At 37.1% G+C, this 14,184-nt stretch overlaps 2 protein-coding genes and 1 long non-coding RNA gene across 3 annotated transcripts; 2 read left to right on the top strand and 1 right to left on the bottom strand.

The window, feature by feature from the left end:
* The first annotated feature begins 2,235 nt into the window (after nucleotides 1–2,235).
* On the top strand, nucleotides 2,236–4,326 carry LOC115777984 (uncharacterized). The gene is made up of 5 exons (XR_004019723.1): nucleotides 2,236–2,475; nucleotides 2,549–2,608; nucleotides 3,324–3,374; nucleotides 3,460–3,655; nucleotides 4,087–4,326. It is a non-coding gene; the product is annotated as an uncharacterized LOC115777984 (long non-coding RNA).
* An 827-nt stretch (nucleotides 4,327–5,153) lies between these two features.
* LOC115777983 (uncharacterized) lies at nucleotides 5,154–9,636 on the top strand. Its single transcript, XM_030726005.1, has 9 exons — nucleotides 5,154–5,376; nucleotides 5,518–5,586; nucleotides 6,512–6,704; nucleotides 6,908–7,000; nucleotides 7,098–7,345; nucleotides 7,555–7,683; nucleotides 8,351–8,491; nucleotides 8,816–8,927; nucleotides 9,039–9,636. Exons 4-9 carry the CDS (start codon nucleotides 6,958–6,960, stop codon nucleotides 9,254–9,256), a joined length of 891 nt encoding a protein of 296 aa, XP_030581865.1. The 5' UTR covers nucleotides 5,154–5,376; nucleotides 5,518–5,586; nucleotides 6,512–6,704; nucleotides 6,908–6,957; the 3' UTR covers nucleotides 9,257–9,636.
* A 71-nt stretch (nucleotides 9,637–9,707) lies between these two features.
* Nucleotides 9,708–13,880, bottom strand: LOC115777982 (uncharacterized). The gene is made up of 6 exons (XM_030726003.1): nucleotides 13,808–13,880; nucleotides 13,133–13,266; nucleotides 12,626–12,773; nucleotides 11,270–11,518; nucleotides 10,202–10,466; nucleotides 9,708–10,087 (listed from the first exon to the last, which is right to left on the bottom strand). The coding sequence occupies exons 1-6, from the start codon at nucleotides 13,825–13,827 to the stop codon at nucleotides 9,884–9,886; spliced, it is 1,020 nt and encodes a 339-aa protein (XP_030581863.1). The 5' UTR covers nucleotides 13,828–13,880; the 3' UTR covers nucleotides 9,708–9,883.
* Between the last annotated feature and the right edge of the window lie 304 nt (nucleotides 13,881–14,184).

A 14,184-nucleotide genomic window follows, 5' to 3' on the forward strand; every position in this document is an offset into this window, starting at 1 on the left:
GGAGAGGGGAAATGAGAGAACCTACTAATAAGATCATAAAACACATTCTTCAGTTATCCTTAATTTGTTTACTTATTTACTCTTTGTTCTGGCATGTTTTTTTGTTTTTGTTTTTTTCTCTTTCCCACTTCTACCCAAAATATCTGTGTGACCCAATAAGTGATTTATTTATTCATGTTCATCCTGTCCCAATGCATGCAGAGGTTTTAATGTCTGTGCACCACCTGTATAAAATGACACAGTCCATTAAATCGAACACACCAATCCACTTGGCAACCACTATGTTTTGGAGGTAAATGCGCTCTCATGTACTGTAAACAAAATCTCCAGTCATAAGCAGTGCTTTCGAGCTGTGCTGTGTTGTTGAAATTGAGCAGAATTTGTTAATTCTCTCTTTGCTTTTAATTGTGATATTTTTTAACAAGCGGACAGACAAACGTAGAGGTGAACATTTTAAAAGCTGGCTGTTGATGAAAGCCTCGAGCTCAGAGGGGAGAGAAGCTAGAGAACTGAGGCTCCAGCATAGCAAGAAGAGTTCAGAAACAATTTGAAATAAAAAAAAAAAAAAACAGCTATTTATTAACTGATTAAGTCGTGTTTTAGACTGCTTATTGCTAGCGGATCTATTCTGACCCAAAGTGCAGATGTGACTGGTTCTGAATGACATCTTTACAGCAGACAGCAGCTCCCATCTTCCAGGTACTGCGTACCAGCACAGAATCTTTTAGTAGTATGCAGTACCGGATCGTACTGGTTTACTTTCACCCCTGGATGAGGCCCCATGAATGTGTCGAATCTTTCCAGCCAACTGATTCCCCAAAAGGCTGATCACAAGAAGCCCCATTTAACAGCTCATTTAGGAATACTGACATCCGCTGGACATTTGATGTACAGCAGTCTCGGTGTTCTGTTACGTGTTGACTGGCAGATCCTTATTTATCCTTATTTAGTTATTTTTGTGCTTCGGTGGGGCTCAGTGCCGTGAGAACAGCATCCACGGAGCAGGAATTGCCAGCCACTGCGAATCCTTCATTAATCTTGTGTGTATGAGTGCTGTGTGCATTTTTATGATGTAAGTATAGTTTTTTCTGCCCGAAATTTGTGTTTACTTCAGGTATTAGCCCGGGTGGTAAAATTGTTCTCGTGTTTTATCCACCTACTGCTACTGCAAAGGCTTACTTAGGACAATATCTCGAGTTCTATATTATACTTTGGCAAATATGTCGTGATAATAATTGTATTATAATAATATATAATAATTAATATATAATAATATTTTGTCATGTGGCGTTTATTGCACTTAGTTGATAATTCATGTGTGGTGTTATGTTGCCCTCTATGGGATTTTAAGTGTTACTGCAGGTCAATTTTCATACTGCATCTATGTGCAGCTGTAGTCTACCGATATGGTTATTATTATATGCTTTAATTGTTTGCTTTCTGTTTCAGATAAACCACACACACACACACACACACACACCCACACACACACACACACACACACACACACACACACACACACACACATCTACACACCTAGAAATACTCACATCAACCTCTCTACCCTCATCATCTCCCATGTCGATGGCGGCGCGTGTATATCGCGAGGCTCTGCGTCTCACAACTGCATTTCGTTGGCTCTGTATTTTTACTTTGCACAATGACAATAAAGTTGAATCTGAATCTGAATCTGAATGTACCTGCTTCTGTTTCTTCCTCAATAAAACTTCTAAGCTGCACCATTGGAGTTGGCCTATTCCTTCTGACCGAGGAAGATTCAATTGACGAGCGATCTGCAATTAGCGCACGTTAGACGTACACAGTCTCTTACTATGGAGGACCGAAACTGACATAATTAGAAATAAAAGCAGAAATATATATATAGTGTCTATATTTTGTTTTTCCTTTTCCTTATACACGAGTTTTCATCAAGAAATGTATAAATTTTCTTTTTCCTTTTCCTTACGCATGCGTTTTCATCAAGAAATGTAAATATATAGTGTTTTTCCATTTCCTTGTACATGCGTTTTCATCAAGAAATGTATATATTTTCTTTTTCCTTTTCCTTACGCATGCGTTTTCATCAAGAAATGTAAATATATAGTGTTTTTCCATTTCCTTGTACATGCGTTTTCATCAAGAAATGTATATATTTTCTTTTTCCTTTTCCTTACGCATGCGTTTTCATCAAGAAATATAAATGTTTTGTTTTGCCTTTTCCTCCTGCTCTTTTTCCTTTACCGTATGCATTTCTGCCTCATTATGCAAATGAGGAGGGCTGCCTTCTTGCTCCAGCTCCTCTGCTATTGGTCAACAAACAAGAAGGAGCAGGATCCATGTGCAGATCGATTGTGCATGCCTGGGTCTTTGACTTCTGTTTTAACAACCAACGTATTGTTATGGAGGGAGCGGAAAGACGGTCTGTGTCGGACTTGTTAAGGGAAGCTGCAAATAGATTGGATGAGTTGGAACGCGGTAAGTTTTCAGCTAGGTAGAGTTTTGTAATTTTGTCGAAGAATAGAGTTTATTCATATTGTCATCTTATTAGCATCTGCCGGTTCAACTCCACAAGCACAAGGCCCCACCATAACGCCAAGGATCAACACAAGTAAGTGTTTTTTTTTTCCTCCTTGTCTTTGTTTTACATGCAGAATAGTTGTTATTGTTTTAATGTTTGTAAGTCAACAGCCAACGTGTGTGTTTTATAGTGTTTTTATAAGTTTTAATGCTTAAGTTGGGGATTTTACTTAGCTTACGCTCACCAATTGGCATACAATGATGAAACGTCTCCGATTTCATCGTTTGGGTTGCTTTGCTGAAGATGAGGACTCAAATAAAATATAAATGAAACTTTTCTTTAAAAAAGGCAAGATGAGTCGAGAGTACAACGGCTCCTGGTTGTATTTCAGAAATCTGGTTACCTTAATGAAACAGTTACAGCCACTGCTATAATGCAGTCCTGCGTGATGGACTTGAAATGTTCAGTCTGAACTGATAATGGTCTCATTTAAATTGTACTATGACCGACCAAACAAGCAAACAAGAAAAAAAAAGGATTTCAGGCAACAACTTTAAATGAGCTTTAACACTTGCAAGGTGAATGTAGCCTTGTATATAAGTATAATTTGTGCATTTGTAGCTTTGACAAGATAAATCATTCACTGATGGTGAACAGAGATCTTATAATTCAGAATCTGATGCATTTTAACCCATGTCCATGTAATCTTTTATTGCAGGGTTGGGTAGCTTAAAGATACACATTCAAATACTTGTAAGAGTTTACACATTTCTACTCTTGTACATATATGTCAATATATTCACAGTGTCAACAACACCTGGAGTGTCAAATGTTGCAGGACGACATCCTGTTGATGGTAAGCTAATATATATGCTGAAAATTATTTCTTGAGAAGACATGCAACTGTGGTGCTAGGTACATTTCACTATTTCCATCCCCAGTTGAGGTGTCAAGACTGTTTACAAGCAGATCAAGTAGAAGGCATCAAAGACGCAGCAATGCAACTGTCAGCCTCGCCACATATACACACATTTTTTTGTTGCCTTGGGCGAAAAGATTCAACAGTTGTTCCGAGGCGACCAGAGAAGGAATGTCTCCAAAGGGCAGGACTAGGTGAGCGGCGCATATGTTTCCGAGGTATGTTATCTACGTTATTGTTGCTTGAACTATTTTGCTGCTCTAAGACAGTAGAAAAAATATTGTATTTCCATAATGTAATGTTTATAGTGTAACAACGTCCTGGTTCTGTCTCTCCAAAAAGCAAGACTGTATGGTAACACATAGAATAATTTTTAGGAAAATTTTGGTGAAAACCTTCTGAAGCTCTTTCTGAATTATTTTGAAAATTTACTGCTTGTTGTCTGTTTTTTTTAGAGCAGCACAGTGTAGCTGTGCACTTCCACTGAAATGTGTTTTCTCTTTCTTAAGCCACGTATTTTAAAATTAAAACAGAGATAACATTTGTTCTTCTTGTTTTCAGTGGAATTCAAAGACTCCAGTGATAACAGAGTTTGGTGGTAAAGTGGTATTTCTTAATATTGTGTGTCTATTGTGTGTTTATTTTTCAGGTGACTTTCACAGCTGTGAGGAATTAACAGATTGTCTTTATCAAAACTTTCCAAAGTTGAGGACTGCAGGGGGCTATGAGTTGCTCAAAAGCTCTGGTAACACAAGGAGCCGCCAGCTCTCTGTTATACAGTGCCCAAATGAAGGGTACAGTGTGCAATATCTGAAGGAACCAAGCACTATGATTCACCACTCTATAATTTACATCCGCCCTCTACAGTGCCATCTCAGCTTGGAGCCGGTAAATATATCTGCTTTTAGCTAATCATTTGCTGTTATTTTCAACTGTGTTATATGTATGTAGAGAGAGAGAGATGTAGAGAGATGTAAGTGTGTATATGTAGATTTGTTTTACTTCTTAAAACTGCTGTTTGTGTGCGGCTTCAGTCTTTATATATTTTTTGTACTTTTACATGTAGGAAGAAACTGAGGGACCTTCTAACACATATTTTGGACCACTGACGCCATGTCTTCTTTGTGGAGAGGAATTTCCGTTTTCACAGATAAGGTAACACAATCAGTCTTGTTCAAGGTACTGATCCAAATCTAAAGTTCTCATCTGTACACCTGGTTTTCTTTATAAATGCAAATGGACAAAATCTATGTAGTGCTTTTCCAGACATACTACCCACTTAAAGAACTTAACACTTCAGTCACATAAACTCATTCACAATCACATTCATATACCAATATGCAGATCGGTAGGCTTTAGTCCTTCCAGTGAAGTGATAAATAATTAACAGCTGAATCAGAACTGATGTTATTTGGGAAGGTGATAAGTCAAACTTGTATTTACGTATGGATGGTTAGTTAACTTGTATAATGCAAAGTTACATTCCATGGATAGTGTATAACTTCCCTATCCACAATAAGTTGTGTCCACAACAAATCCATAGCTAATAATGTTTTTATAGATAGGTGGTGCACATAGTCTGAAGCCATCACATAAAACAGATTGTTGAGAAAGACATAAAGACACAGATGGCGAGGTTTACCCCCAAAAGTATTAATAATAAATTCATTTGTATGTGCCAACATCTTGTTCCTGATTAATTTTTTTTTTTTTTTTTTTGTCATATTGAAATGTTTGTATTTCTTGTTAAAAAGTACTTCAGTAATCTGAAATTGATTGTTAAATTGATTCTTAAGACGATCACAGGATGACAGGGAAAGACAGACTGAAAGTGAGAATGGAGAGGAATCTGTCCCTTCCACCAGTGGGGCAAGTCGCAGCTCTTCACGGCAACAAGTTGCAGATATAGTGGTGACACTGGAGACAGGTTCAGATCAGGGTTTGTAGAGTGATATCTGCAACCACCAGCAACAACATCTTATGTAGATTTGTCTGTCTGTCCATTGCCATTTCAAACAAACCCATTTCTGTTAAAAATATGTTTTGTAATTCATTTGTTATGCATGTGTTTTGTCTTTAGCTGGTCCTTCAACTGCTCTAAGCACACAGCAGCCTAATCCTCCAGATATTCAGAGGGACCTCGGACATGGTAAGTAGCATATACAGGTTAGACTTAGGACTCGAGTCTATTACTCAATAAACACGTTAGTACTCAGTTTAAATCCATGGCCACTAGGGTGCCATATAATGTTGGGCAGCTGCAGTAAATGGCTGGTTTCCAGTTATCTCAATTATGAGATCTGCATCTCGCTATTATAGGTTTCTCATTAGTTGACATCAAGATCTTGTAATTATGACACTTTTTCTCGTAATTACAAGGTTTTTGTTGTTTTTTTTTTTTTAACCTTGAATGCAATGCGCTTCTGTAGTTAGTAGTAAAGGTGAGACTTTTAAATAATTAGTTCTTGTTCACAGTTTTTTTTTTTTTTTTTTTTTTTTTTTTTACATGCTGTAGGGGTTTGTCTTTAAGCGACTGTACGTTTACAAAAGCCTTATTTTACTTAAAATTATCTTTGAAAATACTGTCCCAATGAAAGATATTTAGGAAAAGGGCCCTAGGTGTATGAATAGTTCTTTTCAGGTTCCAAGATGGCGGCGCGCACAGACGCAGCGGCTCACGGGTCTTCCTTTCGGTGCTCTTTTTTGTACTTTTTGTATTTCATATTTGTTTGTTTTGGTGCTCCAATCTCATTGTACATCCTGTATAATGACAATAAAGGCATTCTATTCTATTCTATTCTATTCTATTCTATTTTTTCTGTGTGTCTGTGTTGTCAGAAAATGAATGGCAACCTGGCATGGTTGTATGTAGCATATGTTTTGCTCATTGAACAGCAGATAGGCACCAGGTTTCAAGCTACCCTATATGAAAGAAGCAGATTTAGAAAATGATTGGTTGGAATGGATGGTTGTGTATAATTTTGATTTTTGGCTATTTTTTTTATGTATATAGAATCTGAAATTTAAATTCACTAATCAGTATGTATGCCTTTTCTGGTCATGTTTCTTTCAAGCTTGGATTACAGAAGTAGTTCCAGCCAAAGCGTCTGAGCTGTACATTGAGTCAGTACATGAAGCAAACAAGGATAAAGAGAGTCTTTCATTTACCCTGAGTTTAAGAGATACCCTGAAGGAAAGGAACCATTCTGAGATTCTACAAAAGGCCACGGGTGCAGTGGACTAACCCACTGCGATGTCATCTCATAGGTAAAATATTCATTTATTTTTAAAAATCCTGTCAACTCCTCCAACTGCCCTTGTAAACTCGACTGCTTTGTGTCCAAAAAGAAATTAGTCCAGTCTTGACTCTACAGCTGGATGGAGACATAATGTCTTGCAAGAGTTTGCTTTCATTTTTGGACCCACAATTGTCTTCTGTCTTCAAATTGTCTTGTCTTTTTTTTTTTTAGGTGATGCTGCCATTGGAGAGGGTGTTAATAGACATGTACTTTCAATAGTCATGTCAAACCTTCAGAATGGATTCTTGCTTGATGACGAAACTGGTATGGTTGTTAATTTTTTCATTTTCTTGAATTGGCGGGTATGGAGATTGTTCAGAAAAACCTGTTTATGTTAATATTATCAATTGTTGTTTGACAGAACTGAAGACATTGCTGTTTGAGGGTGAGCAGGACCATCTCACTCCCTCTACATTGAGGCTGCTCCTAGAAAGCGACTTTTTCGTGGTGGCGGGTCGAATTATCGGCCACAGCTTTCTGAATGGTGGTCCTTGTCTGGTTGGTCTCAGCCAAGGAATCATCCATGTGCTGTTTGGAGGGGAACCAGAAACAGCCACTGTAACTGAGTCAGATTGTGCTGACCAAGATGTCCGTGAGGTCATAAGAATGGTTTGTAAAATTTCAGTTTTACTTTGAAAATACAAGACCTACAACAAAAGTTTTTTTTTCATGACAATTTTTGTAAATAGCATGAGATACAAACTCTTTTATTTGCACATTTTTAAAATTCTTCAGATGTACTTTGGGCTATATGTTTAGGTTTGCATATGTATCATGTGATGCCATACTGCTTTATTTCTCCTACAATAAATACTTAGTTACAGGGAACAAAGGATTTGTCAGAGGAGGAGAAATCCGTGGTTCTCTCTTTGACGTTGCCATGGGATCTTCCTGGAGTTACAGTCAATAACAGACATTGGCTCCAAGAAAAAATACTCCTCCATGCTGTAAGTTATGGTACCTGCAGAAACAATATCTGATGAAAGGCCACAATCTGTTAAAGTGAACGTAGACTAGTATTGTTCTTAAGTCACTGCAATCATGACAGCCCTACCTGATATACCTACATCATAATGGTTTTAAGTGTGGAATGATAAGAAATTGTTTGACAGAAGGTTATTTTTTTGCAAGAGATTGTCCTTTTTAAAAAAAAAAAAAAAAAAAAATAGCAAAATTGATGGAAAATCTTTATGGTGCCTATAGAAATAGTCAACTCTATATTTTTCGAATCACACATTCAAAAAATGAACTCCACAATTATAAAAATCCACTCATTAAGCTTTATAATTTTTATAACACTGAAAACAAAGATTTTAAACAACAGTATTTTATGAGTTCAATTAAAAAAAAAAAAAAAAAGGTTATTTTATTTCAAGCATTCAGGATCTCATATGAAACACGCACCCCAGAGCTTGAGAACATGCTGAACTTATCTCTTGAACATTATGACCACAGGACCATACTGAGCTTTGTAAATGTAAAAAGTGCTGCAACTGGAATTACAAAATGAAAAAACTACTCTCGATTTCCAAAAGTCATTGTCTTTGTCACAACAAATTTATAAGATTTGTTTGCTTTATTTTTTCAAAGAAATTGTTTTTTTTTCATGTGTAGGTTTTGGAAAGAACAGCACAACAGGTGAAACAAATCCGAAGAGGGCTGAAAGACACAGGTGTGTGGGAATTTTTCAGTTCCAGGCCTGATGCTGTGCCAGTACTTTTTCCAAGGGCCAGTGAGGCAGAGATAACCCCACAGGTAAGTTTACTTTGCAAAGATTAGAATCCAACACTGCATACAAATAACCATCTGTCCCATATGCCCGCATATCCATTAAGGTTAGTGGGTGGAGATGGTGCCTACATCCAGCGGTTGGGGCAAGAGGTGGTGTACACTTGAGATGGCTTGTCAGCACATCCCAGTGCATGCCAACACTTACTCTTGTATTTCCTATGTGTGTTTTTCACTTTTGGACTGAAAGACAAACATCTGTACACATCAAAAGTTCTGCCTTAACACAGTTTTTCATTTTCTTCAGTTACCTACATTCCAAGTAATTTACAGTGAAATTTTTTTTTGTAGATGGTAATCGATAACATAAACTGGCCTAAAGATGAAGATATAGATGAAGACATACTCTCGTTGGATGATCACTGTCTGATCATGAGCTTCCTCCGAAGATTCATAGAAAATGGTAAGCAAAGATTATACATTTTTCAATACACTTTATATATGCTTTTGGAAAGTGAATTATGAACATGTAAATAATCTTGCTAACATAATACATTCATTTGTGTCATAAAAGGAACATCAGACATCCTCAAGTGTTTACTAACATTCTGGACTGGCTGGGGTGTGCTATGCTCCAATCTCGAGGTCGAAGTTATTGACTGCAGTCTCCCACAGTCGTCCACTTGCTTCCTGACTTTGAAGCTACCCAAAAACCACAAAAACTATGAAGACTTCCACCAAGACCTTATGGCAAGCATTTCTGCGGCCTATTCTGGTTTTGGTCAGATTTAGGCTGGGCCATTTAAACAACGAATGTTGTTGGTTATTGGTATTATTACTTTTAAATTGTTCTTATGGTTCAGTCTCTTGATAGATATGGATATTCTGGAATAATCCACTTGTTAATTATGTATTAGAATTTGACAGTACTCAGCGTTGTTGTTGTTCTGATCAACTATAAAAACAGTTCCATATTATTGTAGGACGTTTTCTGAAAACATTTGCTTAAAAAAAGAGATTAGACCAACAAAGTCATGAATAGACATAGCTTAATTACAAACGGTTAAATCTGATATTATCAACGAATTCTTAATGAAAGCTGAAATGGTTTCATAACAGTGATTTTATTACATATATACATATCTGTGCAAAACAGGTCAATGTTCACGTTTGGATACAAGATGCCTGACCTGATATATTGTATCTTCACAGCAAATATTGAATAAAAAAAAACAATTTGAACAGAAAAACTGTCATTTCTATTACAAAGATCTAAATGTCACAGTTGTTATGCCAAAAGAGGCACAGACACATGTTGATGAGAAGCAACTACCCTCAACAAAAAGGAATGTGTATACATTTCAAAAAAACAAACTTGCAACTACTCTCTATCAAGCAAATGTCTTTGGTAGCTGTAACCTAAATATTTCCAAATATTACAGTCAGTACATCAATTGTCTGTTGATAAACATTAATCACATTTGAAAACAAGCCAGTTGGATCTGGTAGTGTTTCAAATTCCACCTGAGTCAAAGGCCGTGGAAGCTCAACCTCTGGCACTGTCACCCCATCATGATGGCGACCATATGGACTCTCCCAGTCAATACCATATTGGAGGTCAACCTACACAATATTTTTGAAAGCATGATGTAAATTACATCCAAATTACACGCACTTTTGTGTGTTTGGACAAAAAAAAATAATTTCACTTTCTAGAGTGGCATTAATAAAACCAACCTGTGCGGGGTCGTGACCTTCACGTTGGTTTTGAGACCACAACAGTAGCGGTGATTGGTTCCCTTCTGTGCGTAGTTTGTGGTTGTTCCAGCCGTCCTTGAAAAACTGCAGATGTCTGTTGAGCTGAGGTAGAAAGGCCCAGTGTAATGCATACAAGTGCACCTCATTGTCTGTGTGAAGTAGGCCCTCAGTCTCCAGGTAGCAGAAAGTAGTGTAAAACAGATCCAACACTCCCCCAAATACATCTCTCCACAACCTTTCAATCCTGGATAGAAAAGAAAAGGTATTAGTGTGGAAAAGGTGCAGAACTAGGTTGTCATCATGCACTTATATATAGACCTACAACTCATAAAATAATAATGATTAGAATTAGTTAAACAATGAGTGGAAATATAAGTAAAAAATGTTTTGATTTGATCAGTATAAATAGTAGGACATTAAGTGAAGTTGAGTTGTATACAACATTTCAGCAACAAGGAAGCTGAAGTGCTTTACACCAATAAAACATAATCCAGTAACCAAGTATGAAATAGGAATAAACCTTAAAAATTTTTAAATGTACTCTTAGAAAATAACCTACATCAAATTTGTTGATAAATGTTCCAGTTACTGTTAATCAAAGGCAACTCTAGACAGGTGGATTTATAGCCTTTATTGAAAAAATGTGTCAGCTGTTTTGTATTTTTCCTGAAGTTTGTTCCAGGTTAGAGGAGCATAAAAAACTGAATGCTGCTTCTCCATGTTTTGTTCTGGTTCTGGGGATGCAGACTAGACTACAACCAGAAGACCTGAGTGGTCTGGAAGGTTGACACAATGACAACATGTCTTTAATGTATTTTTGTTGCTAAGGTTTTGTGTGATTTATAATCTAACAGAAGTATTTTAAAGTCTATTCTGTGAGCTGCAGGGAGCCAGTGGAAGGACTTTAGAACTGGGGTGATATGCTCCTGCGATATCTTCCTGGTAGAGTAAAGTAAATCGAACTGTATTTACAATGTACCAACTTTTATGGAAATAGTCTGGATAAAAAAAAACATGGAGAGCACACAAAGACTTTAAGGTAAATACCTCTGGTTATGTGTGCTTCTTCCACTTAGGTGAGAGTTTCTGTTTGGGCCTCTGGTTGAGACCATGAAGTGTGCCACTTGTACATTCTCTCCTCCTTTGTCAGAACGAACACGTGATGGCACTCCATATGTATTCACAGCTTCAAGAAATCTGTTAAGCACTGTTGTGGCACGATTGTTGGTGGCAGCAGTCAGGTAAACAGTGAGGCGACTAAAGCCATCAATGCCCCCGTGAACAACAATTCGCCATCTGTACAGACAACAAAAAAAGTTTTGATTAGCACTGGTACAGTAACATAGTTTAACAGTCTTACTGTGGAGAGGTAGGACTGTATGTTGCTATGGGAGCATTTGCTGGAGCACCTAGTCCACACAGACACTCTGATCAGAGGACGAACACAGGAGGACAGCTACTGTGACTTTAATGCTGAAGCACACTACACATTCTTTACAGTTTGTCCAATACGGCACAATCTGTTTCAAACACAGACAGGTATCAATGTAACTGAAAAATAACTGCCACCAATGGCTCAATATATATATTCCTAAACACCCCTTAGCTGCCAAACAAGATGCCTGATATAAAACACTAAGTTCAGCATTAAACAAAAACAAACACTAATACTAGATAATTTGTAACACTCGTGTTTGCTGAATTTAGGCCTGGCATCCAAAGCAAATACAAATCATAACTTCAGTGCTCTTATTCTACAGTGTCCATCACTTATTAAGAGGGTAAATATGGACATGCCAAACCACAGGGTTGTTTCCTAAAGAGTCCATTTTTCTCTAGAGAAAACAATGTTATCTGACTTTAATCTCATTGAGTTTGTTGGTGTCCTTGTTAAGTCTGTTTCTTAAGGCAACTAATTTGTCTAGTATTAATCATTAGAGTTCCTGATTTTCTGTTCTATAAAAATGGAAATGCTATAACTAATACTTTAGAAGACTGCATGTAATTGTAATGTCAATTTGCTTCCTCTTTTGTTTAAAGCATTACATTAATCTCTGACCATGACCGCTCAAAGCATTTTTATGAAACCATTTTTATGAACATACATGAATACAATGTATTATTATAAATTATTTTAAATGCTTCATACAAACAATACGTTTGACGCTTCAGAAGCAGAGTGACTTCGTTTTCTTGACCAAAACAGTTTTATGTGAGATGGTTGCTATAGCACAGGGAAATTTTTTACACTTGATTTATGATGATTTAACTTGTTACCCCTCTGACACTAATCCATCACTCCAGAATTTCTCTAGTCTATTTATTTTAATACAGAAGTTATTTCTCTTTGTCCAGGAAGTATCTTAAGTATTGTTCTTGTTTGATCAAACAAGTAAGTCTGACCTTATAAGTTTATGGTTTCCATCTATGTGCCACAAACTGTTTGGAGCTGGAACAGAGTATCTTCTACGCTGAACAGTTTGAAGCTGGAATGTGCGCATCAAAATTCCCTGCTGGTCCACACGGCGCATTGCTTCTTGCACTCGTCTTCCTTGAAAAATGAATGAGACCATAATTAAAACATGTTTGATTTGGAGGTGATGAACAGAATCAAAAAGAAAATTTAACCCATCAACTGTTATCTGAAAACATGTACATGCAAGTCAATGGGTCCATGAGGACACTGGTGTCTTCAGGACAGTTAAGAGGGCATTAGATTATTACCATGTGATTGCTATAAATTTGAAAAAAAATTTTTCCTTTCAATCATGTTTTTTTGTGTGTGTGTGTGTCCTTGTTACTTTGCATAGAAGTGATAAACAATGAGCTATCTGTCATACAGCACATTATGTCTACAACTGCAATAGATGCTTATCAGCGCCATCATAAGCACATCTGTTATAGACTTACTTTGGATGTGAATACCTCGAGCATTCAAGTAGCCCAACATCATCTTGTATCCTGTATTGGGATGATAACTTAGAATGTCTCGCACAACTCCATCCAACTCATCATCTCCGATGTTGCTGAATAAATCCGATACTCTACGAGAAAAAAATAATACACAATGTCTAGTCAGTAGAAAACAATTGACTATGTGTTTCTTTAGCAAACACATAGGTTTTGACCATTCATATTATGTCATTAAATATACAGCTAATGCTAAACACTTTTGACAGCTCCAAAATACAGTCACACTATTTGCTGAAAGTGAGGTTCACCACAGTGATTGAAAATTGACCAGACCGGATTTCTGACACTAATGTATTACACATTTTAAGAGAATTAGTACCATAAGAGCTATGTGGAAGTGCCGTGTAATGGTGGATATTAACACACATTCGTAATTATTCTGCTGATGCGGTCTATACCCTCACACAAAATTAATATATTTTAATATGAAGAACACAGCTCATAATTCAAAACTGAACTATACTAGTACAGGTTAAAGGCTTACCATACATATTAAGTCACTATGTGTACAGTTGAATACATAACAGATGTTCCGCTACAATTTGGAACTATAATGAAAATAGAAAATACTACTGAGTTCAAAGTAGCAACAGAAACACAACACGTACTTACCTAACACCATAGTCTGCCATCCGCCGGTGAACTGTTCTTTCACTGACCCCAAAAAGTTCCGCAATATCCTTTACTGACAGCCCCACAAGCAAAAACGATTCCACGGCTTCAGCGGGCAGCAAATATCCAGGTCTCCCAGCAGTTCTTGTGTGGTACACAGACTTGTGCAAGCGACACGCCACCTCCTCCAGAATCTGGAGAACTAATGGGTCAGCTTCACTATCCGTGTCTGCAGCTAAATGCAGTAGCCTCTCATTCAAAATATCCACGCGAAACAATAAATAGTCATCAGTGACAGTATTGCTTTCAGCTAAGCTAGCAAGGTGCCTTAATTCTTCTGCAATTGCCTGAGACATCTCTGCTAAGCGTTCACTTCC

This window comes from Archocentrus centrarchus, unplaced genomic scaffold, assembly GCF_007364275.1.
Source record: "Archocentrus centrarchus isolate MPI-CPG fArcCen1 unplaced genomic scaffold, fArcCen1 scaffold_91_ctg1, whole genome shotgun sequence".
In the NCBI taxonomy this organism is placed as follows: Eukaryota; Metazoa; Chordata; class Actinopteri; order Cichliformes; family Cichlidae; genus Archocentrus; species Archocentrus centrarchus.

What these genes read in the sequence shown, in the direction of transcription:
- LOC115777983 (XM_030726005.1), top strand. Translation starts at nt 6,958, where the DNA reads ATGTCAAACCTTCAGAATGGATTCTTGCTTGATGACGAAACTG. An exon ending in CTTGCTTGATGACGAAACTG is followed by an intron (nt 7,001 to 7,097) that starts GTATGGTTGTTA and finishes GTTGTTTGACAG; the next exon opens with AACTGAAGACATTGCTGTTT. An exon ending in AAAAAATACTCCTCCATGCT is followed by an intron (nt 7,684 to 8,350) that starts GTAAGTTATGGT and finishes TTTCATGTGTAG; the next exon opens with GTTTTGGAAAGAACAGCACA.
- LOC115777982 (XM_030726003.1), bottom strand. Translation starts at nt 13,827, where the DNA reads ATGGCAGACTATGGTGTTAG. An exon ending in GGAAACCATAAACTTATAAG is followed by an intron (nt 11,519 to 12,625) that starts GTCAGACTTACT and finishes TTGTCTGTACAG; the next exon opens with ATGGCGAATTGTTGTTCACG. An exon ending in AGAAGCACACATAACCAGAG is followed by an intron (nt 10,467 to 11,269) that starts GTATTTACCTTA and finishes TTTTCTATCCAG; the next exon opens with GATTGAAAGGTTGTGGAGAG.